This window comes from Lingula anatina, chromosome 7 (assembly GCF_051362555.1).
Source record: "Lingula anatina isolate TDL-2025a chromosome 7, LinAna3.0, whole genome shotgun sequence".
Taxonomy (NCBI): domain Eukaryota; kingdom Metazoa; phylum Brachiopoda; class Lingulata; order Lingulida; family Lingulidae; genus Lingula; species Lingula anatina.
In genome coordinates this window covers 5,667,016-5,694,548 of record NC_141773.1, presented here as the reverse complement: position 1 = coordinate 5,694,548, position 27,533 = coordinate 5,667,016, and the positions used below count along the sequence as shown (strand labels likewise).

Below are 27,533 nucleotides of genomic sequence, written 5' to 3'. Positions count from 1 at the left end.
CCTTGTACGAATGTTATCAAAATTTGATTTAGATTTACACTTTTAACGCCAATCAAACCTTAACCTAGCTATTGCTTTCTGCTGAAGCCAAAAGAAACCTTTCCACGCCTAAGTTAAAACTGATTAAAAAGTAGATGAGATTTTTTAATTCAAAAACATCCCAAATGCAAATGTGTGCATTGAAGTCCCCTCTAAAACACTTTTCTTTTTCAATAAATCACTACTGCAACCAGGCGCATAAGCAGAGGGTCTGGGTCAAAAGAACTACCCTTTTTGTCAGACAAGATACACTTTTTCAGAAAGAGACCCCCTCCCCCCTTTGAAATCATTGGCTACAGGCCTGGTTGCTCATGTCCGTTAAATTAATTACAAACCAGAAATGCTGTGTTATTTTGGAGCAAGAGAGAGAAAGAGAGAGAGATTAAAGGAATGACATAAAATCAATAACCTTAATATTTATTTCCTCCAACTATGTACAGCAGCATTATATATTATATGTATGTATATATACTATTTATCAGTTGGTTAAACAATAATAAACCAGCACCAGTGCCATAAAACTTGTCAACAAAACACACTTTACTGAAATAAACTAACAATGGACATGAGCACACTGAAATACATCAGAGCTGCAAATATGAATGAAACCTCATGGAAAACTTTAAATAACCTTTCCCTAATGTTAGTTTCAGAAAAAAAAAATCCAGGAATCCTGCTGGTCCATCCCCACCTCTGACATGCTAACAAGTCATTTTATTTCAGTGAACATGTGTTTTCTACATCCATCAACAACAACTGCCTCTACATTTACAGCTTGTAATTCCAACTTGATAAAATACTGACAGTGAGGAGCCCAGAATCAGTCAGCCAGGCAAGGGAGAGACAGTGGAGCTACCATTATTGCACACCTCTATATCATGTAACAATGAACAGCAAGTATTAACAGATTTAAACCAGTAACACAGCAGAACATGGCATAACTGAATATTATACTAAAATATTCTGAAACATGTTATAAAGAAAAAACGTTATTTATTTTTTTTTACTAGGGAACTAGCTAGCAGGTAAATACTCATACAGTAAATAAATTTCTAACAATTATTAATATATTAAAGCTGACAGTGGAAGAGGTACTGTGGTATGATAACAACAACATTTAATGTAAAATGATTAACTGAAGATAAGATAAAATAGTTCAATAGCCATTACAACTAGTCAAACAACCTCTTTACCCTCTACTTAAAATATCCAGAAAGTTAAATAACAACAACTAAGTATAAGACACAGGTTTATCTTTCTTTAAAAATTGACCTGATCTAAAATGAAAAACCCTTTTTCAACCCCCCAAGCTAGTTTTCATCAATTAAAACAAAATTATCAATATCAAGGCTACTTTTCTTTGGTAATTTGCCAAATGAGACAAAAATAATATCCCAAAACAGAATCTACCAAATAAGTTTACAGAACTAGCTTTGCTTCCAGCAAATCTGTTGTTAAAATATGATGGGAAAAATAAAAAACAAGTAAATTCAAGCCCTATACCACTACTGAAAGTCCCGTCATCATCACCAGAACTTAGCTTAATCAAGTACAGGTACATCAAAACCAAGGGCATGATCTTACATTTGGCGATTCAGGGAATTTCATAATCAGGAATAAAACCCATGTGCAAGAGGGTACACACCAACTTCCTGCTCACAGGTCACTATGACAGCAAAAAAAAAAAGCACATGTAAAATTACTATGAAATAACACAAGGAGGTGCTTGTTAACACAGAAATGGAATGGATCAGAAACAGCAATGTCACGGAACACAAAAGAACCAATATAAATTGGAACAGTTAGTATATTGTCACAACAAACATGGACAGTAAGGAATGTTCAACATTAATTTACACCTTTATAATACATGTAACAACAAAGAGGGTGGAAAGTCAGGCAGAAAAGGATGTTTTCTGTTCTAATGACTAATGAGAGGGCCGTCTAAATCACATTTTTGATTAACGATAATTACTCTTCAAATTAGAACAAAATGAATTAATGATTACCCCTTAACGGTATATTGTAAGCAATAATAAAAATGTTGTTGATTTAACGTCTGAAAAGTTAGTTAGCTGTATGTTCGGATAAATATATTAGTGCAGTGCACAATGTCCAAAGCTTGTATAAACTTTAACTTTATAATGTTGATAGCCACTGTCATATCTTGAATAATTACACATTAAAAAAAAAAGTTTTTAAAGCGTGTACACATAGCAATCTTGAATGAGAAATAAAGCTGTTAAGGTAAAGATTTTACCTGAACTTCAAAGGAGTTGTGCATCATTTACTGTACGCACATCAAATAAGAATATGAGCAAAACATTCTTTAGAATTGTAAGTTACATATATATTTTCCAGTTATTTCACTAACAACACTGGGATAGTACTGCAGACTGAACCAAGTCTGACTCAGTTTCACAAAAGAAAAATTTAGGCCAAAAGACCAAAAACTTGGGTTCTCTTCACTACAAGATAAATTCAGCCCACTGAAGAAAGTATTGGTCTGTAATTCAAAATTAACATGTTGTAAAACAGGTGCAATGTTTTACATATTTGGACTACATTATTTATCTTGGGACAAAGTGATGAAATTTTGGTCTAAGAGACTAGTCTAAGATCAAATTTCAGGCCTAAATTTTTTTGTGAAACTGTACTTCTGGAGCAGGCAAATGTTGGCTGAAACGTGTACATTGGAAATATCATGTCCACAAGCATCAGTCAAAGAACTACTAACACATCAAGGGGCTGTTTCACAAAGAGACTGCTAAAATTGGATAGCCAACTATAAAAAGATATAGGTCTAAGAGCTTATAAGAATGTTTGGCCCACAAAAAATGTATCTGCCACACCACTTTGAGTAAAAATCTTAATTATGACAATCACAATTTTCTTAAAGAGCTTATTTTATTCATCTTAAAATGAGAAGATGCTTCGTGTGGCCTTTTAAATTATTCTGTTTAATTATATTAGTGAGCTATGAACTTGTGGGCTAATTTTTTGGCACCAAAACTAAGCATAGTCTTTTTGAGAAACAGGCCCCAGGAAACAACTTAGTTTCTGCAATGTAAAATAAAGATACCTCCAAAATGCAAACAATAACTACTTCACATATCCCAAGTTACTTGCTATTTATTTAAAAATACAATAACCATAATAAACATCAACAACAACATGAAGTACATCAAATGCTTGAACGACTTCAAACACAATACCTATTTTCAAAGTTTCCATAAATACTAGCTAGCTATATTGAAATACAAATGTCTTTCACTCCAGACACTGATGTGGGTATCCGTCAGAACCTTCTCTTCAAACCACCTCTTACTCCAAGGGGCCATTCAGAACCAAAGAACCAAAGCTCCACAGATCCAGGGATCATATATGGCAAACCCTACACTAAAGAAGAGCAGACCAATCCACTGATCGTCACCCCGCCTCCACACAGGCCATTACGTAAATGGATTAAATCACGTATCCAAGGTTTCTTTGCTAGACCCCTGCAAGAATGGCGTGTATGGAGGCAGGGAGACCATCAGCAGATTAGTCAGCTCTTCTTTCATGTAGGGCCTGCCATATTTGATCTCTGGATCAGACAATCCTAAGAACTTCTGTTCTGAATGGCCTACATGTGTTTTCAACTGGCAAACTGAGTACGCTAATGTCCTATCATTCATTTACTGCTATAAAAAGGCATTGGGATTGGCTCTTGGGTCTTTCTGGTTCCTAAATCTGATGGCTAACCAAACTCCTACGATCTGAAAAGAAGCAGAATTTGAACAGGAATGAAAAGCAATGACCCATAGATTAGTAACTAGTACATAACATAACATCTCTTAAATCTTCGTATCTTCTCACCTTTTTTGTTAGTATTGATTCTGGTGTAAAAACTGAGGGATATTGTCATCTTTGTCACTTTACATATCATGCATAATAATAATAATAATAATAATAATAATAATAATGGTCAACAGCAAATAAAATATAATATGACCAAGTTAACATGAATTCAATACTAGAACACTACGCGTGTAAATTCCTGAAGCACTGCTATCAATTTCAACACCACCAGTTAGGGCAAAAGCTGTTCCTTTATGCGGGAAAACAAAACTATTTAAAATATCAAATTTGTTTATCACTGGAAATATCTTGGGCCTTTTTATCTCAAATTCACATTTGATTTTTGTTGTTCAGTTTCTTTTTTGATTTATTATTTGGTAAACATATTGCAAGTTACAAAGTTTTTTTTTATTCTACGAAAGAAGTACATGCCCACCGTGATGAAGTTGAACTATTGGCCATGCAATTTAACTTTTTAAATGGTCAATAAGACATGCAGCATATAGTACAATATCAGGTGTGGACAATTTTGAAAGCTTGGATTCGCAAAAAACTTTAAATGGAAAAACATACACTTTCAAAACAACATGGATACCTTTATAACATGCAAATTGACCAGTAAAATTTTTCAAAGCAATTTTCTAAACGAGACACATTTTCAAAAAATATGCACTGATGAAGCACTGCATGACATAAAAATATATACATATAAGGATCAATTAGCAACACAAAAATCATGTCATTTTTAACTAAATAGTACAAACCCCAAACCATCTCCACCATCTAAACAAACTAAAATAAAAATTGGACCCCACTACCAAAACAGCTGCAAGTCAGCATTTGTATCCCAAACCTGTAACCACTGTACAAACTACTAAATACCATGTAACTAATATGACAAAACAAAAGCCAAACACCACAAAAACTGACTACAAATTAAAATGTTAAGACCTTTCTCAACCAATGTATCCTTATGGGAATACAATGAGTGGTAGATCTTCATAAAAATAAATAAATAAATCAATAAATAAATAAATAATAAATCCTGGAAATTTCAGCACTTTCCCCTTCTTAACATGGTCTACTCTGTCCAAGACAGCTGAGAAAACTACATTCGATGAACTCCCTTTTTAGCACATCCCAAGATGATAGGGTAAAAAATTAGGGTTCATAGCCAAATATCCTTGATAAATAAGACCAGTCAGCTTTACACAATTTATGTCTCGTCTTTTTTCGTGATCTCATCTCCCTGGTGAGAAAGACGCTTCAATCTACTGATACCATGTAACAAATTCAGCAAAAGTAGTGTGGTACATTAATTTACTAGCACCCCCCACCCTCCCCAACTGTTATCAACGGGGAATCGAAACTAACATTTACTAGTGAAACCTTGTGCTGTATTAAACATATGAAAATGGTTTAGTCATCTGAAGGCGCAGAATCATTATTGATTAATTGAAAGGAAGCTTCAAGTATCTGGTAGTTTTTATGAACAAGCAGATTCAAAAAAGAATGCAGATCTTAGGAAAATCTGCCAGAGATGGCATCGTCTTAACTTTGAAAAATGAGACACCAGCTAGCTGAACAAATCAATACAAAAATCTACTGACAATAACAAAGAGTGGGCAATGGCATGAACACCAAGTTGACCAATTTTTGAGGCTGTTGTCCTTTTTAAAAAAAGTTCCTACTGACGACAACTATTTGACGTCCCTACAGACATTTAAACATACAGTGGGTTGTTGTCATCAATGTGCTAAAAATCTTGTAATGAAATTCATATATTTTTAGGAATGAGTTTATCAGAGAGCTGGCCGATTTAGATATGTAAACTGAGAACATGAATAATACCCAGCCATTCAAAGTCAGGTTTTTAGTGAAAATACAGGGGATGCCAAAAAGTTAAGCACATGGCCATATCAATGGTAGGCTTAGCAAGAAAACAACACGAGTTGGAGAAATTAGCCATTATCTTCTATGCTTATGGCGCATAGGAAAGCTTTCACATACCCTTTGGTTATTATGAAATAACATACAATAAAATGTACCAATGCTGGGGTATCTGAAACACTGAAAGCTGCCTTTTTTATGTCATCTTTCCATACTTATTTATCAGCCTTGAAAGAAACTGAATGAATTTTTTTTCACAAAACAGTCATCATGATGTTTCTTCTTTCATGTATCCAATTCAAAGTTCAATTAAATTTTCAGAAGCATATTTTTTTCTACAAACCTGTCTTTTCATTCAGTGCAGATTAGAAAATAAAAAGAAGGCATTTTCCATGTCAGTAAATCGTCCCCAGCATTTCTACTTCTTCCCTGTTATAAAATACCCGCCTTTCCCTAAGCTAGCATCCCACCGCCTCTAGCATCATGCAACACACAGAACATTAATACCTAGCTGGTGTGGGTTAGAAATCATCTAGAAACCTGCTATAATTACAAAAATGCACTAGCACTCGATTTTGGGTCTCGCTGGTTACGATACCGGACCGTTAGCCACACCCCCAAGATCTGAAACACACATGAACCATATATGGTTATGGCAAGCTGTCAATCATTAAGATGTACATGCCCACGATCTGAAACACCCAACTTATCAGTTATTGATACAGACACATGAAAACAAACAAATTAACAAACAAACAAAACACAAACTAGTACGTAACATAAATGTTCAATATTATCAGACACAATAATGTAATATAAAAAGATAAAGAACAAAATCTATATGACTATAAATTATCAAGAACAAAAAAAACTGATCTTTAAATCTTAAATAAATCTTATTGTTGATAAGCCAGCAATGTGTCATCCACTGCACACTCCCCTTAATCAAAACATTAACAAAAACTTTGTCATTAGAAGATGAGCATTCAAATGCCTACTTGCTTAGTAAATATAAAAAAGGCCCCACCAACCAGGGGTGTTTTGATGAATTGGCCAAAAATTGTGGAGCAACTGTAACCTTTAATCATGTAAACATAATAAATTTTAATTTACTTTCATATTTCATATTGAAATTTGATTAAGAACAAAGACATTTCAAAATGACCTATTTCAATTACAAAATAATTCACCAAATTTAACAACAACAAATAAATAATGACAGTGAAACATACTTGCAAGCACTTCACAGAACTGCATGAATATTTTAACTAACAACTTCATGTGAACATATCCGAAAAAGGAACTTGAAATTCTAAATTTTCAACCAAGTTTAAACAATAGTTTTATTCATGCAATAAAAAACAAGACAATTCACAAACATGAACTTGATATTTTCATGAAGCAAACTGTAGACTTTATAATTCAATTTGCAGTAAATATCATAAACCCCAACAAATAAGTCACCTTAAACTTAATGTGTTTCACTGAAAAAATGGGTCCTGAGCATGCTTTTCTTGTATTGTTAAGTAACTTGTCAAAAGTGAAAAAGTCAATTTTTTCCATAATAACCAAATGAAAAATCTCCATCAATTTAGAAAGTGGGGAAATGTTTTCAAAAAAATTCTTCCATTTTTTTTTAAATATTTAAAATGAGTCAAGTTTTAAGGTATCTCTCATCACAAAACAATTTCCTGCTGAGATTGTTATTAATTATTGTTAAATCAGTGATATTCAGACCTTATCCAGCAGCAACAGTCTTTCTAAAATCAGTTTGTGAACAACTCTACAGGATTATAATGCAAAGAAATTAATCAAAGCAGGTTCGTAAGTATTAAGCTATTTTCTTCAGTCCAAAACCAGTTTTCGATAAAACTACTTCACGCAACCCTGGGGATATCAAGAGACAAACACCATGCCGAACTCACAATCAAGTGTGCCCTCACCTCTGTAAAACTGAAGAACAGTCCAATGCCTCCTGATATTTTAAAGGCAGTCTGGATGTCATTGCGTAAGTTGTTGAAGCAGGGTTCTACTGGGCAGGAGTCCTTGGACCCATTCACCAGATTACAGCAGAACTCACTCGCACCTGAACTCGCGCAACCTTTTATCTGGGGGAAGAAATGCAGCCCATTACATTACAATAAACACTGAAATGAACATGACTAAAATATTCACGGAGGTAAAATGCACCTCATGATTAGACTAGTGTAATTACTGGGCAAACATTTCCATCACACAGTTTGTTTTAAAATTCATCAAGATCTCCGGTTTCTCACTGAGGACATGTAATAATAATAATAACAACGTTGTACCTTCAAACAGTCTGGATGAGACATTGAGTCATTAGCCGGCAGAGCCTGGGAGGATGTATCAAAGCCACAGCATTCAAATAATTCCTGGATTTTCATTTTCAGGTCATCCTCTGCTATCTGTAATTAGAAATTATATAGAACTATCAGCAATACAGTCAGTCAGTAATAGTAACTGTTGGCTCAACACAAAATACCAGTATTTTGTATTATTTGTTCAGTTACTGGTAACTATCGGTTCACTGTTAGACCCTGAAGGCCTTATGTGCCAGTAGGTTCAAAAGTATTTTTGTTGCAGACTGAAAATTCACCGATACCTGAATTGCTGTAAGTCATATTATAATTTTTTACCTCTCATACATTGTATAATATTAGTACTTATGTTCAGAGTCAATATTAACCTAGTAGACCACTAGTCTGCATTTGGCAGACCAACAAAGCTTCTAAATTGAATAAATTCTAAAGTGGTTCAACAAAGTATTGATTCAGACAGTCAGTAAAAAGACAAGAGCTTCAGAGAGATGTAAGCTGCCTCCTGAACATGTACCACCAGCCATGTATATGTTCAACATTACCTTCCACGCTGCCTGTGCAATCTGCTGCTGCTGTGACTCATTGACGGCCAAGCACGCACATGAAATTGCAAACTGGACTAGGAACAACAGGAAAAGAATCAACATGTACTGTTGTAAGTTCAGGAAACTATGAAAACAAAAAAATATCTGTATCACACATAAATTTAAGCAAAACTTGTAAGTTTAACTTATTAAAAAATTGTAATAACAATACCATGGAATCTTGACCCCAACTGACTAAATTTGAACACGGCCTTGATGTGATCATAGATCAGACTAGAGGATCAGAGAGGCGATACCGCCTCCAAATATTGTACCACCAGCTGGAGCAAACACATTCGTATAGACCCCCACATACACAAAATACAGGACACAGCCACCAGTTTTGTGCTTGACAAGCTGTAAAAATGCAATCAACAAGAATTTTTTAACTATTGCAAAAAATATATATGGTACAATCAAATTTAAGTTCTTCGTAAGGTAGGTCAAGGGTCAATTTCAAGGTCACAGTAAATTGCCAGTATATGACTTCCTATTCAAGTTCAAGAGTAACTATGGACCTATCTCTATCAAGTTTGAAGTTAAAAGAGAAAGAAATTAGCAGAGTTCAGTTCATGATAAAAAGTAGGTCAAAGGTCAATTTCAAGGTCACACTTAGATTGCCAGTATAGGACTTCCTATTCAACTTCAATAGTAACTATGGACCTATCTCAGCCAGTTTTGGAGATAAAAGGGAAGCAAAATTTGCAAAATTCAGTTCATGGTGAAAAGTAGGTCAAAGGTCAATTTCAAGGTCACATTTAGATTGCCAGTATATGACTTTCTATTCAAGTTCAATAGTAACTATGGACCTATCTCTGCCAGTTTTGGAGATAAAAGGGAAGCAAAATTTGCAAAGTTCAGTTTATGGTGAAAAGTAGGACAAAGGTCAATTTTAATGTCACATTTATAATGCCAGTATATGACTTCCTATTCAAGTTCAATAGTAACTATGGACCTATCTCAGCCAGTTTTGGAGATAAAAAGAAAGCAAAATTTGCAAAATTCAGTTCATGGTGTAAAGTAGGTCAAAGGTCAATTTTAAGGTCACATTTAGATTGCCAGTATATGACTTCCTTTTCAAGTTCAATAGTAACTATAGACCTATCTCAGCCAGTTTTGGAGATAAAAGGGAAGCAAAATTTGCAAAATTCAGTTCATGGTGTAAAGTAGGTCAAAGGTCAATTTAAAGGTCACATTTAGATTGTCAGTATATGACTTCCTTTTCAAGTTCAATAGTAACTATGGACCTATCTCTGCCAGTTTTGGAGATAAAAGGGCAGAAAAGTTTGCAAAGTTCAGTTCATGGTGAAAAGTAGGTCAAAGGTCAATTTCAAGGTCACATTTAGATTGCCAGTATATGACTTCCTATTCAAGTTCAATAGTAACTATGGACCTATCTCTGCCAGTTTTGGAGATAAAAGGGAAGCAAAATTTGCAAAGTTCAGTTTATGGTGAAAAGTAGGTCAAAGGTCAATTTTAAGGTCACATTTAGATTGCCAGTATATGACTTCCTATTCAAGTTCAATAGTAACTACGGACCTATCTCAGCCAGTTTTGGAGATAAAAGGAAAGCAAAATTTGCAAAATTCAGTTCATGGTGAAAAGTAGGTCAAAGGTCAATTTTAATGTCACATATAGATTGCCAGTATATGACTTCCTATTCAAGTTCAATAGTAACTATGGACCTATCTCTGCCAGTTTTGGAGATAAAAGGGAAGCAAATTTTGCAAAGTTCAGTTTATGGTGAAAAGTAGGTCAAAGGTCAATTTTAAGGTCACATTTAGATTGCCAGTATATGACTTTCTATTCAATTCAATAGTAACTACGTACCTATCTCAGCCAGTTTTGGAGATAAAAGGAAAGCAAAATTTGCAAAATTCAGTTCATGGTGAAAAGTAGGTCAAAGGTCAATTTTAATGTCACATATAGATTGCCAGTATATGACTTCCTATTCAAGTTCAATAGTAACTACGGACCTATCTCAGCCAGTTTTGGAGATAAAAGGAAAGCAAAATTTGCAAAATTCAGTTCATGGTGTAAAGTAGGTCAAATGTCAATTTTAAGGTCACATTTAGATTGCCAGTATATGACTTCCTATTCAAGTTCAATAGTAACTATGGACCTATCTCTGCCAGTTTTGGAGATAAAAGGGAAGAAAAATTTGCAAAGTTCAGTTCATGGTGAAAAGTAGGTCAAAGGTCAATTTCAAGGTCATAGTAAGATTGCCAGTATATGACTTCCTATTCAACTTCAATAGTAACTATGGACCTATCTCTGCCAGTTTTGGAGATATAAGGGACTAGATGTTATAATTTTGGAGTTACCATAATGTGCCTTAAATTTCGTACAGAAAAAATTAATTAAAATAAAGAAAATGTCATTTTGGTCAAAATTCTTGAAATAGGAGGTGCTCTGAAGTTTCAGAAGTTCAAATTTGATGAAATAATGTCATTTTTGAACACAAGTTGTCTGCTTTGCCAAGCCTTATGTTTTATTTTTCCAGAGTTCAAAATTTATTATCCATTACCGTACTGCACATTTTGCTTTTACCACCAATATGTACTTTTTGATACAGCGTAACTCGAAAACCGTATGGAATACAAAAAAACCGAGACCACCTCCAGTGTTGGGCTTTACATGCTCTACAAAATGCAAAAAAGAATGGGTCTCTAGCATTAACGGTTCCCAAATTAGAGACAGTTTTCAGTTTCGGTATCTTATGGTCGCTACTCCCGTGAAAATGCACCGATTGACCCCAAATTCATGGAGATGAAAGATGACCTGAAGGGTAACACTTTCCAATAATATTATTGGTTAAGTCTGTGTGGTGTCTGAATAACAGGGCAAAAAAAAATTTTTTCGTAAAAAATTTCATTTTTTTGAAAATTTTGGCCCATTTGACCTTGAAGTAGAGGTCAAAGGTCAAATCCAAGGGTATATTTGAAATCTACACATATGACTTTTGGAAAGCCGTCTATAGAAATTTTTCCCATAACTCCTTCCGTAGGGTAGATAATTAGCATTTAATTTTGCCATTTTTAGACAAGGGTGCATTGCAATGAGTGCCACACCCAGACCCCAATACCGACAAAGCCCAAATTTTACGTGGAACGAGTTGAGATTATAGGTGACCTAAATCCATGAGATGGGTACGGGGGCCCTGACCGTCTAGGAGGAGAAGCGGTAACGGTAGCCGTCCGGCGGAGCCGGCGGAGCCGGCGGAGCCAACGGAGCCGGCGGAGCCGGCGGAACGATCCGGACGGGACCGAAACCATGTGTACCGCCAGCGCTAACGCTGGTGGTACAATAAAACCAGAACTCCCCCTTCAATGTAAACGCGCCTTTTCTATCAAGGTCACAGGTCAAGGATACAAAGAAGAGCAGCACCTGGTGGTGCTTGATAGCTCCAATGAGTCCTATGATGGCTATCAGTAGTAAGAACACTCCACAGGCAATGATCCCCCCTACCAGGGCCAGGCTGGTGACCACCGCCATTGCCTTGGCATAGGCTGCCACACCTATCAGGATGAATGAGACTAACTGAAAATAAAACAGGATCACATCATAACAATAATAGTTATAAAAACAATGACAACAACAATAATAGTAATAATAATAATGCTATTAAATGGATTAATGACACTTGTTATAGACTCTTTTCTGAATAATAGCAAGTTGGAGATGTCATCAATATATCAGTGTGCAACATGTTTCATAATTTAACTATTTATTTATTTTGTATGTGTGGTCCTGCAGTCTATTAAGTTCTCTTAAGAAAAGAATAAATGCCATAATAATTTTGATTAAAATTCACCAGAATGCATGAAATTACACTATTTTTTAAAAAACTTTTTCCTGTGTTGGCATTTGACTCTGCTAAGATTACTAAAATTTCGGTCTATGAAAAAAAGGTCTACTGATTTGCAGAATCACTCAGACCAAAGCCTTTGAAATCATAAATATCCGTTTCACATCTTGGAAACACAGCTGGTCCTTCACAGCCAGGTAACTATCTCCTACATTACATAACACTGTGAAATGATGTTTGACCAGGTAACACAGGTGTTATATAGACAGCTACTTAATCATTCTTTTGTTCCCTGTGAACCAAGGTGCTGAAACATAGGATTAGTGAAACAAGCATGTCCTTAGCTGCTCTTTGTTCACAGTACTTGTAAGTCAAATACCATGATTATCTGTGACAAAGCAAAGCCACCAAGTAACTGGTTTACCTTTATGCTTCTACAGTATGTGATTAGAAGTACCATTCTATGTTTTGCTTTCACAGGTCAAAGAGCTGACAACTGGCCAGATATGATTCACTTTAACTTGAGAAATGCAAAAATGACTTAACTTTCCCTTAATTAACAAAAAAAATTAAAAAATACAATAAAATATAAGTGCTATCTAAAACAGAAAAACATCACTATGACTTAAAAAATGCAATAAAATATAAGTGCTATCTAAAACAGAAAAACATCAACATGACTTTCTTTCAGATGCATACTGCCTATGTGCCATGTTAAATGCTACTTCAGCCACCCAATCGATTCCAAACAGGCTAATAAGATCAAGTCTGTTCACAATGAAATGTTGAATTAACCCTGCTCAATAAAACTGCTCTTACTGCAACAGTCATCTAATAGGAATCTCATTGAAACTATTTCCACATTATAGCACCCATTAATTCTGATACAATGACTGTCTAGTAGTAACCATCAATTGCACTTAGTCACAATGCCAAGTAGATGATTATAGCTGATAAAAAAAAATAAAAAAAAACATGATAAGCTGTGTTTTTAAGTAATACTATTCTTGCATGTGTTATTGGTGACAACTTTTTTGCTAATAAAAAACAAAAATCCCTTTGAAAATATAAAATATGAGCATTTATATTTCTTGTTTCTTAGCATAAGCACAGGCATTTTGGAGCATTTATCAATTTAACACATTTCTAATGTGAGGTGAGATGGCAATCTGTACAGTATGGGGCATAACTCCATCCCTGAACAAAAAGTCTTGCTTTAGCACATTAAGGGCAATCCATTTTCTTCTTTATATATATATATATATATAATATTATATTTATTTCATTTTATTTTATTTCTTATTTTTTTGTTAGATTGGGTGGGGGATTTTAAACTCCCAAATGCCTTGCTTGTTAACCTTACAGAGGTATATACACTTCTGCACCCGAGTCAATAAACTTTCTTCCCTTATTGCACTAAATACCATGTGTTCAAGCCTATTCAATAGAACATCACGACTTCTACAGCCGCACAAATGACAGATGGTTTCCAGTGTGTGCACAGGGGAGCCTGAGTCAACACGCTGGTCTTTGTGATCTTGTAAGCCTAATAAAAGATCAGCTTTAATCTTATCAACTCTGGTCTGTACATTCTGGATACATGTACAAAGCAATGCCTGTACTACCAAATACATCCACAGGGCCCTTTCTGAGTTTTCATTTCAGGTCAAGCCAAGCTGGTCCATCTCAGTGCAAGTAACTGAGCAGCATAACAGCCAGGCCCGTAGCCAGCAATTTCAAAAGGGGGGTTCTTTTTCTGAAAAAGTGGACCTTTTTCCATAAAAACATCATGTACCTAGATCAAATTTTACCCAGAGTGGACCTTTTCCCAGCAAAAGGGGCGGTTCTTTCGAACCCCCCGAACCCCCCCTGGCTACGGGCCTGACAGCCTCCTATGAAAAGATCTCACTGCATAACCAAATGTTATCCCTCTGTGGTCCTAACAACAACCACTGTAACTGATAGAAAACACATTTAACTTTAATATTATTTTAAAATATTCATGTTCCAGGAGTGTGTGTGTGTGTGTGTGTGTGTGTGTGTGTGTGTGTGTGAGAGAGAAGAGGAGGATGAAGGGGGGGGGCAAACAAGTAACCAGTAAATGAGAGCTGAAATATCTCCTGCATGTGTCATTGGTGACAACTTTTCATAAATGTGTTTTCAAAGCCAAAATATTTCATTGTTCTATTTATTAATTAATTAACTAATCTATAAATATTCATTTATTTATTTATTTATTTATTTATTTTTAAATAACATGTCTGTTGACTTTCTTCTTCCTAGCATCTGGGTGTGAGTGAGGAAGCAAAACCAGTTCATTAATCCATCCATTATAATATTATTATTCCATTTTTTTTTTATTTCTGTTAAAACAGAATGCCTGCATCATGTTGTTCAATTGTCCTTATAATCATGTCTGTAACCCTTAAATCCTCATCACACCATTAATCTTCAAATCCATTAATTCAGTGAGGTAATATATAACAACAAAAATTGATGCCAGCTGCTCCTAATTCTGATGTCAGATTCTCATTACAGATTGCAATTAAGACAGAACATAAATATGGCTCTAATTACAAGAAATAATATTGTAGTAATTTCATAACTGTGGAACTGTGTAATTATAATTATGGAACAAATATCAAGTTCAGAACTGTTTCATCAAAAGTGAATTTTTTTTAGTGTTAAGGAAATAACCACTTGAAAATAACCACTTTTTAAGGGAGGGGGAGGAATGAAAAATATCAACATTCAGTTGCTTTGGACTAAAACCATCCTCAATATGACCTTGACCCTACACTGACCTTGACATGCATATTGATACCCTCATGGAGATATCATAAACACATATTACATCCAACATAATTTTATACAAGCATATATATTTCATATCTCAATATGGACCATATTCTCTATTTACCCTGTTCTTTAAAAGCTTGACTGCGATTGTTTGCTGGTGTTACATTTGTATGAAAAAAATTACGAATCCAGTAAAACACGATCACCTCCTCATGCAATGAGTGATCTTGATTTTTTTTCAACGTCCACTTTAAATAAATTAAAAATCATTCGCGCTATGAAGTCAAATAACACGGCCATTTCAAAATGAAAGGAAAGACCTAAAGCCATCACTGTTCAAAACAGTTCTTCTCTATGCCTCCTTTGATTATAATGATTCAAGAAGAATACTGTATGTACATTTACTCAGTACTGTTGTACACAAAGATAACAAGATTATTCCCAGACTGATAGTACCCCAATCTTATGTTACAAAATATTCTAAATATAGATACCTTACACTCTTATGTCTGATAAAATTGATGTTCCATTGCATGTGGATATTCAATGATGGTTCTGAAAATTCAATTTTATGGTTATGGTAATGTTTTTTTTTTTTTTTTTTTTTTTTTTTTTTTGTACGAGATTTGCAAGTTGCAATTTATCATTTCAAATTAAATAGTGCAATTTATCATTTGCTAGCTCAGAGCGTCAGCTATAAAAATGCAGATAGTTCTTTTACCAGACAGATTACTAGTAAGACAAATGATATTTTCAGTCTCAAAACAGTCATGCTCAGCGGATATACAGCTAGCCATCACAATAAAACAGCACACATTTCTTTCATAATTCCTGAAACTATACAAACTGGCAGTATCTCATATCCATTAAAATGATTGAATACACAGTGTTAAGCATAATATAGAAGTTGTTCATTTCATCCCACGCAGATTAAATAAATTTTGATACATATGACAAATTTGACACAAAACTTTGTCCTGTTTTTGACACAGGTTGATGTTTAAATAGACATCATAACATACCATAGCACTTTTCTGTTTACCAATATCAGTAATAGTCAGTGGGTCACTGAAGACCCCCCTCCCCCTCTGCCTCCAACCTCCTTCAGAATCTGTTTGTTTGCCACAGATATAAATTGATGGTGGAAATGAGCATCAGAGACACAGTGGCAACACAGGAGTGAAAAAATGGACATTCAGTAATGTTACATATTTCACATAAATGGCCTTACAAATTTATAGAATAGAATACAAATTTATTTGTATTGTTCATACTCGTTTTATATCTTGAAGCCACTATGCTGCTATACATTGTCTAGAATTAATGACTTAACCACTGTTATAAACTGGTGGTGGAAATGAGCATCAGAGACACATTGGCAACACAGGGGTGAAAAAAATGGACATTCAATGACAGAGAAAAATTTTATACCTTGATGCCACTATGCTGCTACACACTGTCTAGAATTAATGACTTAACCTTTAAACGGCATGACTAATCACACTGGTCTAGTTACACATGCACCAGTCTGTTTAATATCAGCTGATTGCTGAAGTCATACTTACTCAGCTTAGACCTTCAACCACCTGACACCATAATATATATATATATATATATATATTCAAATTAATCTTGATAAACACATGTTGCAGGCTTCTGTAGAAAAGGTCACTTGGTTGGAAGTTCATACTAGTACCTGCTTAATGAATATTAAATTCTTCCATTCTATGTTTTCACACCTTGTCTGGAGCCAATTTTTTTTTTTTTTTTTTTTTTTTTTTTTTTGGTTAAAATACAGTAGATATTTATTGATTTTGCAAAGAGCTAGTTAAATTCTCATTCAACATTCATACACTCAGATGCTCAAGGTAATTAATCAAAAATGAAACACGCTTTTTGAAACATTCACTCACAAATAAAAAAATTAATAAATTTCTGTATGTATAGTGCATATACTCTGCAATTAATGAAAATGAAATAAAAATGCAATATCACAAAAAAAATTTCAATCCACAATCAAAATGGATATTTTTTGTACATGTAAAACCACTTTTGACCTTGGACTTGTTTCCCATATGACTGACTACGCAAATTTTGCCAGTTATCATTTGATTTATGTTTTGGGGAATGGTTACTGAATCAAGCACGCAACTATCACATTATTTAAAAATGCTAACCATAAGTCCTTCGTCTACTGAAATAAGTGGCCTTGAAATAAACTCAGATCATTTACTTTTTTTAATATTTCCTCAAATTTGAATTTTATCAATTTAAAGGGATAATAACTCTTCGTATGAGATCTATTTTTCAAAATAAAAACATTGTGAATAACTCATAGAAATATAATATATTCTGTTTTACCACAAAAACGGCAGTTATAGCTATTATTCTGATATCTGAGCTTGTCTTTAGACCAGGTGACCTCCATTGATGGCTATACTTTGTTAAAATCTCTTAAGAGATTTTAACAAAAAACCAAACTTTTTAGAAAAAAAACAGGGACTAACTTTGAATGTAAAAATGGATTCATTAACCCTTGGTAAGTATGGGAAAATTGTTGTTTACTCCAGGAAAATTCATTTTTTGGCCGAAACGAAGAGTTATTATCACTTTAACTTCTACAGATTACTAATAACTATAACTAATAAAAATATTTATCCTAATTTTTATATGACAGGTTCCAGTATAAATTAATATGATAATCACTGACTAAATGTGATACTTAGAGGTCATGTTGGATCCCTTCTGATGCTTGGAGAACATTTCTAAACCACAGTGATGATGAGTAATTGTGAAAGGGTCATAAAAGGGCATCAAGGGCCCCAAAAAGGAGTACCAATGTAAACAATATTGTGATATATATACATATAGCATGGAGATATTCTGGTTACAGCTACAGCACTATCATCTTTACCTCTGCAGTGTCTTATTATCTTTGAGACAAAATTAAGATGTAATGTAAAGAAAAATGTAGATTTTGATTAAAGACTTGTAAACAGGTTTTAAAAGATAATCCTGCAAAAAAATCTTAATTAATATTCCTGGGATACATCAGTATACTTTCCCTCAGACAAACCAACATTTGTTCATCCTTTCCTAACAATATGGGAATATCCTTAACCCATGCTTATGAGATGGTTTTCAAATCACATCTTTCTTTCAATCTTAATTTTTAGTACTGACTTCTGGAGTACCCAAAAATTAAAACTGTCACTAAATGGTTGGCAGGTGGCAATGTTTGAAAGGAGGTGTTTATTTTCATCATTTTTGGTGATATGAATGCAGGCATTAATCTATTAATATATATGATCGAGAATAATCACTTAAATGGCCTCAGATATGCTCAGGTGTTTTAAGCACTCGTTTTTTAAATCCTGCATTTTGTAACTCTATGTTAAAATATGGGTATAACTCTTTAGCTTTAGGTAACGCCTAAGTAAGTACCATTTTTTCTTATCGTCATAATCTTTGACATAGCCTTAATTTAAGCTTTCAGTTCATGTCCAAGTAACAAAATAATGCTGCTGTGCGTCACGATTTCATTGTAACTGCATCTGACATCATCTCAGTCTAAGATGACTTGGAATTTATTTCATCCCTTTTTCCTCTTTTGCATTAAAATGAGTACTGACAGACTACATGGCATGCCACAGCAATACAGACTTCAAACTTTAAATAAACAAGCTTCTTGGACAACTATAAGACAAATTTTTCCACAAGTTCGTCTTCTTCAGTTCTTGTTTGTCTTTGGCTGATGACAAAGCAAAGGTGACTGCTCGACTCACCGACACTGAGTCTTTCGCGAATGGAGGAAACCGGCGTCAGCGTTTGGTGAAGTAAATGACACAAAACTCAAAAAATTTACTTACTATATACAGAATGTTTAACGCCGCAAGGGCGTTCTTTGAGCAGCTGAACCCTCCGCACATTTTGGCGCCGACAACACCGCAAAATATTGAACTACGAAATTCTATCAGTCGTGTTGGAAAGAAGGTCTATTATTTGATTACTATCTTTGTTTCGATATCATATGTAAATAAGGTTTTTAGTTGTATTGGCACCATATTTAATAATTGTTATATATGTCTAAGTTTATTTGGTTAGAGGGGTGTAGTAATCACTTGCATTCCATATTATTGAAAAAATATATAATCTATAAGATCGAAGTAAAACAATAAAAGATCAATCAGCTCCATGGATTGGATATGACCTTGACCCAGTTACAAAATGGGTCATGAGCTCAGTGTGCGACGGCAAGGCACGCGTTTAAAAAGTATTCCTGTTTAGTATGCATGAGCTTCATCTTTGGTGAAAAAAATGGCGGGGTATCTATCTCTAAATTACGGATAGATTTTACAGAAATTTGTGATGGAGGATCGAGATAGAATCTCCCCATTACAGCAGATGATCGCCTCATCCTGTGGGGCCATGCTTACCTCACTGTTTGGTAAGGTGGCATCACATCAGCGTTACGCTTTAATAGTTACGCTTAAATATTCATCGGGATGATCTGTATTTGTAATGATATGGTGGAAAAGCTGCGCATTAACAGAGTGCTTGTCTGGTTGTATTTTATAACTGTTCAAAATTTTGATGTTTACACTGTGTAGTCCTAATGCAAACTGTACTGATCAGGCTCTTTACTGTTAGGATTGTAATATTCAGGTTCTATATTCCCTGTTTTATGCTATCATATAGGCTATACTAGTAGTCTCAGATAATATTTAATAATAGTTAAATATCCAGAAAATTATTTCCAGTGGCCATCTTATCTCAAATTTTGAACATCTCAAGTTATCCCTGGCTTCACACCATCCCAAGTCCTACCCTTTGAAAACCAATTAATTTTGCCCATCATGAAGATAATTTTTGTAAAAAAAAATGTGTAAACTCTGACCTTTCAGTAACCCCCCTGGATGTGGTGAAGATTCGTCTCCAGGCCCAGGAGAGACCTCTGAAGGCAGGCGAGTGCTTTATAATGAACAACGGCCTGATGGAGCATGTGTGTACGTGTGAGAACGGAGATGCCTGCAAAGAAGATGTGCACTGGTATAAGAAGAGAATACCTGGACCCAAACTTACAGGGACAGCAGTAAGGGGACATATTGTTTTTAAGAATATTAGATAAAGATTTAACTCAAATATTAGTCAGTCAAACTATAAGTTTACAGATTTCATTTTTCTATGAGATAAATAGTCACTGATTGGCTGTCCACAACAATGTTTCTGTCAACTGAATATGTTTTCATAACAACTTATATAACCATCAGATGTTGCTCATACATTTAACTGTTTTGCATTTATATTTCTTGGCCACTTTGCTACTGTTACAAAATGTTAAAGCATTGATTTCATTATTAGGATGCTATGATAAGAATTGCCAGACATGAAGGGATACCTTCACTGTGGAGTGGGCTGTCACCAACTTTGTAAGTGAAGTATTTCAGAATTGGGGGAAAAACTTATTTTATTTCTCCTAGTCTGTATTTACATGTGATTTTTGTATAGTTTTTTCACTGAAACCTTGTCAGTCCAGAGGACCTGTGATATCAAAAATTTTGCAGGTCCTCTGGCATTTCAAGCAAATGGGCACTTTCCCTATGTCTGCTATTAAAAGAAATTAAGCTCAGTACTTATACTTATCGTGCACTTATTTATTATCAAATATTATATCGAATCCATCCTTCATTTGGTTCAGCATCAAGCTGTGGCTGATATTATTATGACTTTTGTATGGAACAAGTTGATTTAAATAGCTTCAAATTATTTTGATATGCATTGTTTTTTTAACACTGGTTGCCTTTATTTATTTATTTATTTATTTATTTATTTATTTATTTATTTATTTTGCATGCTGAAGAATTATCTTTATAAATAAAAGTTTTTGCTTTGTGGGTGTCATGATAATGATTTAGTCTGATAATCATTGATCAATTCTTCACGAATTCTCCAGAGTGATGGCAGTTCCTGCTACCATGTTATACTTCACTGTGTATGACCAGCTCAAGTACAAGATGGGCTATAGAGAAGACAACAGAAAGACTGCATTTGTTCCTGTACTGGCAGGCATGTCTGCCAGAGGTAATGTCTGTATGAATTATTAAAAAGAAAAATATGGAGAAGATAGTAGAATTTGCTGATATTCTTATACTTCTAAGCAGGAGTAATTATTTTAGAAAACATAGAAATTTTTTTAACCATTTGGAATCATAGTCACCCTTGGTTCTTAAAATATGAATTTGGAAGTTATCACTGGTAGGTGTCTAACTTTGAATGTAAGAAATTCTAAGTAGAAAATTAATTGAAGTGCTTAAGTGTTGAAAAAAATTTTTTAGCAGTATGAATTACCAGTTAACTGCAATGTTTATATGTAATGAGAACTCATTGAAATGTTTCAGTCTTAACCACCACTGTTGTCTCTCCACTGGAACTGATACGCACCAAGAAGCAGTCTCAGCATCTCAGTTACGGCCAGTTAGGTCTCGCAGTCCGGGGCGCAGTGAAACATGGAGGAGTGCTATCACTGTGGCAGGGTCTTGGACCATCACTTCTCAGAGATGTGCCCTTCTCAGGTCCCTTTCTCAAGTTTAAATTTGATAAGTTGTATGAATATGTTGGAATTGGAGATAAAGATGGTGGGATTGCAAGTTTATTCTAGAAATGTTTTAACATTTAGTAATTTTATATGAAGCATGAAGATAAAAACACTAAAAACACTCATTACAAATTTTGATTTTCAAGCAACAATTGTAAATCTTTTTATGTTTTTTCATTCAGGTATATACTGGTGTAGTTACGAAATTTTCAAGACGTTAATTGCTGGGGAGAATGCACGTGAGCCATCCTTCTGGCAAGCGTTCGCATCTGGTGCTATATCTGGCACTGTAAGTAGTCCTGTTTTTGAATTAATACTATGTGAGGCTGACTTTAATGGAGTACATATTAGTCAAGTGCCAAATAAATTCTAATGTGGCTTATGAAAACACTTCTTTGCCAGATTTATTTACTACATCAGATTTAGATCAGGGGCCGGTTTCACAAAGCAGTAGTTAGTTAGAACAACTAACTACTGAACTACCTCGCTAACGAGCAAACTTAGCGATTTTCGAGGGGTGTTTCACGAAGCAGTCGTTAACTCATCGCTAAGTTCAGTCGTAAAGTTCGGTCGTTAGTTCTCTCGTTACTCACCGTAGTCTCGAAACCGTCTGCCGGAAGTGGAACTCTTGCGTAAAAGTGTCACGAAAGCACTAACTCTCCAATTTTTGGTGGCTGGAAATGCATAAGAACGTCTGCTTTGAGGTCGTCGTAAAGGATCTCCACCACCTTTTTGCCGCTCTTTTTGTCACAGCTAGGCGCAACCTCTCGTAAATTGCATCATCGTGTGTATATTCTAATAGATTCTGCCTTTCATGAAAACGTCGTAGTCTACGTTGCCGTCTGGCGGTACGGATAGCAAGAAAAGTAGCCGCCATATTGGATACAAAGACAAACGACAGACAACGGTAACTAAGCAACCTTTTTATTTCACTCATTACGCATGCGTACGATGAAACTCTAGAGTTAGCGACTGGTCTGACCAGTCGTTAAATATCCAAGGCAACAACGAGACAATAACGAGCGAGAGAACTAGCGACTGCTTCGTGAAACGGCACTCTAACTAGCGATAGGCTAACTACCGATCGCTAACTAACTACTGCTTTGTGAAACCGGCCCCAGATTATTAATTTGAATAAATTTATATTTGATTTATATGTGTCTATAAGGAATATCTGGAATATGCTGGTTTAATGTTAAAAATCATTGAAGGGCATCATGAAGTCTGTAGTAAGCAAAATCAGTCTACAACTTTATAATTATTAGTACATGTATATTTTTTTGTCATGATTTAGATTTTGTTATTTTGCCTAATGTTGTTAAAATTTGGAACCCAGTAATTTATTTCTATTTCAAGATTGCTGGAGTCCTAACTTTACCATTTGATGTAGTCAAAACCCACAGGCAAATTGAAATGGGAGATATGGAACGTAAAGGTAGAAATTCCACTGCATACATCAGGGTTGTCTCTGTATTTTGAACTTAGAGGACGAATGTTTTAAAGAAAGGATCCTAATTTTTTTAAAGTGTGTCATAGGCCTCTTAAAGTTACACTGAGGAAACCCCTGTTAATTTTTTCACTGCCTAACTGTAACTGTTACATATTTTCTAAAAAGTTATTTTCTGTTATGTGACTAATTATCAGTATGTTTTCGCCAAAAGCAGCTTCATTATCTCTGAGAGATTATCTCATATAGAAAAGTTAAGGAATTGTAGAAATTTTAATTAATCGTAAATTTTAATTAATCACTTAGATTAATTTTGATTTATCACTTAAAAGTTAGAATAGTGGTATCATTATACCCTTTTGTATTGCAGGACAAATGAACAAAGTGACAACATCAACTTTGAAATTATTGATGGAAATGAGAAGCAAGAAAGGATATAATTCCTGGTTTACAGGTAAGTGTTATAGTTATGTACAGCCATCTGGCAATAGCATATTAAGACATACCAGTGGATTGTTCTAAATAACAAAGAAAATGTCAAATTATTTGACAGAGAACTTAAGAATATGATTGATAAGTTTGATTTACCATAATTCTTTGATTTTCTTTGGAGAATTGCATATGAGATATTCACAGACTTACTTTTGGAACATACGTACATACATACATACATACATACATACATATCTGGATTCAGAGTTAGTCATTAACTTTTGAATTTGCATCTTTTCACTTATTTAAAACTAATTTTATTAAAGATACATACAATTTGATACAAAGTCAATTTTTTTCATAAAAACCAACCAAATGCCAGCATATAGTTTCAAGTAGTAGAACTAAGAGAATTACCAAAAGGCACTGTTTAATTTTACCGGAAAGTGATGTTTGAACAGATTTTTCTGCTAGCATTCTATGCTGTATGTCAATGGGGCAGAAAAGTAGGTCACGAAAGTAGGTTAAATTGACAACCAAAAATTTAAAGAAAGGAGCACTCTAAAGCTCTTTTATGGCTGATCGGGTGATTTATTCAGTTTATCCCTTGGCATGTCAAATTTATTAGAGTCGTATAAGAAACTAGTAGAAGTGGTTTACATGTGTTACTGGGAATCCACGCTCCACCGATGCTCGGTTCATAAGTACCTTTAAACATTGACCTTTAACCACCTGATGAAGCAAATGTAGCTCCTGATCAAAAAGAAAGTATTTGATTGTGGTAGTGTCACTGTAATGCCATTATGTAAACCAACATAAAGTTTTCATTTTCTTTTCTCTATGATAGGAATAGTGCCCCGGGTGGTAAAAGTGGCCCCTGCCTGTGCCATCATGATAGGATCCTACGAGTATGCCAAATTATTTTTCAAAAAAACCAATGCTGCTCGCAGACATGTGGAAGAGGAACTAGAACACGTGTCTTCTCGCAGCAGGACTTCTTCAGATGGACTATTCAAGTCCTCAGTAGCACATACATTTCAAGTGAATGCTGGCTCTAATAAAACATAGCCGCCTTAGTATGTCTGAATATTATATGTAATTGAAGTCAAATTGTTGCAATAAGATAGTGTGTAAAACCAGAACTCCCATAGGTTTTCAGGTTCAAGACTGACAAAAGTTACTTACTATGGACAAATACTGGTCTCATAAAATTGTGATGGAAAATATTATGTGTTGAATTCAATGTGCATTTGAATTGGATTGAATTGTGTGGTATTTCAAGCCTACAGCAACCAAAGCTCAAAAGGAATAGTCTGACAAGGATTTTGTATGCATTATATTGAAGTGCACATCTGCCCGATTTGACAGGGTTCCTGTTTTTACTTTATTTTTTGAACAAAATATGCAATGATTTTCAGTGCAGATTTGACAGATGTGCTTAAATACATATTATATAACTCTGTGTGATGATTATGACTGTCAGATAAATTACCAAGTGTGTGTTCAGCAGATAGTATGGAGGTCAAGATAAAGCTAAGTGTTGAAAATATAGAAAGAATAGCATTGTACTGCCTCAGAATATAAAAGACTGTAAAAATATTAAAAATAACAGGATGAAACTCCTTGATGGAGAATCTTTATAAATCTTTATATATATATATATGATTAAGTGTACTTGGCAGTTAGGGTCATCAATTATATTCTACAGCTTTTGAAAATAACAATGAAATGTCTAATGTCATTTTCATTGAAGCAGGTATATTTATTTAAGCTTCACAGTTGTATTATTATGATAATTTTTGAAGTAGAATCAACCATATTTCTAGCATTTTTGCGGGTTGATATGTGGAAGAGGTCTTAAATTTTAATGGTAGACTTTTTCCTTTGATTTATTTCAATTAGAATTGTATTGATTTCATTGATAAACATATAATTCATTTTTCTGAAGAAAAAAGTAAACAACTTCAAATCTTCCATACATGTGAAATTTTTACGTCCAAATAATTGCTTTATGTATAGCGCACATTTACTGTTTAAAGCTCAAATATTTGTTTTAAAAAGGTGAATTAGTAAAAAATTATTTTATTAGCCATGACATTTAAAGATTAGAATTTAGAAGGTTTCCTGATATCAAAGAATTTTCCAGTCCTACAGTAGGGTTGCCAGTATGTAGGTAGGGGCTTCACTAAATAAACAAAAACAGTAGAAGACATGCCAAATATATGATTTAATAAAATTGAGGTTCTCTTATGGAGACGGGCACATGATAAGCATGGTTTTAATGGCACGAGTTCACGGCAATGAACTGGGTGAGAGAGAGAGGGCTGTACATTCAAGCAGTATTACATATAGCGCTGAATATTTGATATGAATAAACAAGAATAAATATTTGTAAATCAGAGAAAAAGTTGTCTTTTTGCTCATAAGTAAAATTACTCATAAAATCTCCATTATGTTTGTTTGATTGCATTTTGTTTTTAAGTTTGAGCTGGGCTTCATTATTGTTGCAGTGGCGCTTGAATTGTCAGGGATGAGATTTCTCCGACTATCTGCGGACTTCCAACTTTTTGGGAGTCAAAAATATCATTGATTTAGGCCGCCCCCTGGACCCCCCTGCATATTTTCTGACCTTTTTCACTACATGGCAGACTCATCTCTGATCACTAACAGCGTAGAGTGATGCCAATTTTTGGACACTCCAAAAAGACAAACGCCTTTTGCTCATTTGTAAATAAGTGCATGCGCTACGATTTGTTAGCGTAACATGTGTTTGCTAGGATAATAATAAATAAAAAGAGCACTTACAGAGTGCAGATCTCACCAAAAGCAACTCAGTTCTCATAATTATAAATGATTATTTATTAATATTGTAAATAATTCAGTTCTCATGTATGAATAATTGATTAATAAAACAATCATAAACTAATCAAAATAGTGAGCTAATCAATTAATCACCACCAAATTCTACCCCATTTTGTCCCTGTGCTGAAAATTTCAACAAAATGTTTACACAAACAGACTTTATTGATTAACTTCGTAACTGAACAATGATATGAATCGTCACCAAAATCCAAGTTTGTTACTTGCTCCCCTCCCGACAGTTTCCGAAAATATCATCAAAATCCACACATTTCTGCATAATGTTGTGGGCAGACAAAAAGTTAACTATTAATTAAGAAATGGAATCTAATCTTTTCTTACTTAGTCCACTCCTGACAGTTTCCAAAATAATTCATCAAAATCGGTCCACAAATTTTTTCGTCAATTTTACAAACAGGCAAACAGAGATAAACGGATGCAACCTTTTTGGTGGATGTTATAATAATATATCTGAAATCCAGTTATGTTCAATAGATTTTACAATATACATACAGATATATAAGTAATTTTTTTAAAAAAGGAAAAAAAATTGATGAAACATCTTTTCAAATAATGTAGAATAAACAGTCCGTTATTTAATCAAATCCATCAAAAATTCAATCGGTTACATAATTTTGAATACTGGTATATATGCTTTTAATTCCCCTTTTAAAAGGGGTTCGGAGGGGCCGTACTGCGCAGTGAAGGTGCAGCAACGTATAAAGAATTGTCTCCGTATGTGTTTTAACTTAAAAGTCTAGCTTTGCAGAGTATTAAAAGCGAATTTGGGCAGAGGAGGAAACATATCATGTAACTGCATGGCGGGGTGCAGTGGCGAACTTAGAGGAGGGGGGGGGAGGGGTCAGGACCCCCCTTTGGTTTCCGAAAAATATATCAC

General features: G+C 34.4%; 2 protein-coding genes across 5 annotated transcripts; one reads left to right on the top strand and one right to left on the bottom strand.

Moving 5' to 3' along the window:
• Positions 1–440: 440 nt before the first annotated feature.
• On the bottom strand, positions 441–19,309 carry LOC106153125 (tetraspanin-31). 3 transcript variants are annotated; one of them, XM_087017264.1, is made up of 7 exons: positions 19,172–19,309; positions 12,068–12,235; positions 8,654–8,761; positions 8,082–8,198; positions 7,713–7,877; positions 6,277–6,393; positions 441–3,797 (listed from the first exon to the last, which is right to left on the bottom strand). In XM_087017264.1, the coding sequence occupies exons 1-6, from the start codon at positions 19,229–19,231 to the stop codon at positions 6,319–6,321; spliced, it is 693 nt and encodes a 230-aa protein (XP_086873390.1). In that variant the 5' UTR covers positions 19,232–19,309; the 3' UTR covers positions 441–3,797; positions 6,277–6,318. The 3 variants fall into 3 exon arrangements, with proteins under 3 accessions (XP_086873390.1, XP_086873388.1, XP_086873389.1); XM_087017262.1 differs by having other exon boundaries at positions 6,323–6,393; XM_087017263.1 differs by lacking the exon at positions 6,277–6,393.
• LOC106153127 (mitochondrial glutathione transporter SLC25A40) lies at positions 19,135–26,186 on the top strand. Of its 2 annotated transcripts, none has more exons than XM_087017261.1 (9): positions 19,135–19,295; positions 20,207–20,394; positions 20,664–20,731; positions 21,256–21,383; positions 21,701–21,874; positions 22,080–22,186; positions 23,254–23,332; positions 23,715–23,798; positions 24,624–26,186. In XM_087017261.1, exons 2-9 carry the CDS (start codon positions 20,281–20,283, stop codon positions 24,842–24,844), a joined length of 975 nt encoding a protein of 324 aa, XP_086873387.1. In that variant the 5' UTR covers positions 19,135–19,295; positions 20,207–20,280; the 3' UTR covers positions 24,845–26,186. The 2 variants fall into 2 exon arrangements, with proteins under 2 accessions (XP_086873387.1, XP_013382394.2); XM_013526940.2 differs by lacking the exon at positions 19,135–19,295 and adding an exon at positions 19,499–19,749.
• The last annotated feature ends 1,347 nt before the right edge of the window (positions 26,187–27,533 follow it).

Coding starts and splice junctions, on each gene's coding strand:
- LOC106153125 (XM_087017262.1), bottom strand. CDS start 19,231: ATGTGCGGAGGGTTCAGCTGCTCAAAGAACGCCCTTGCGGCGTTAAAC. Junction 8,199..8,653: donor TTGCACAGGCAGCGTGGAAG/GTAATGTTGAAC, acceptor TTCTAATTACAG/ATAGCAGAGGATGACCTGAA. Junction 6,394..7,712: donor TGTTCTTCAGTTTTACAGAG/GTGAGGGCACAC, acceptor TGTGTGTTTCAG/ATCTTGGGGGTGTGGCTAAC.
- LOC106153127 (XM_013526940.2), top strand. CDS start 19,671: ATGGAGGATCGAGATAGAATCTCCCCATTACAGCAGATGATCGCCTCA. Junction 23,333..23,714: donor GGGAGATATGGAACGTAAAG/GTAGAAATTCCA, acceptor TTTGTATTGCAG/GACAAATGAACAAAGTGACA. Junction 23,799..24,623: donor ATATAATTCCTGGTTTACAG/GTAAGTGTTATA, acceptor TCTCTATGATAG/GAATAGTGCCCCGGGTGGTA.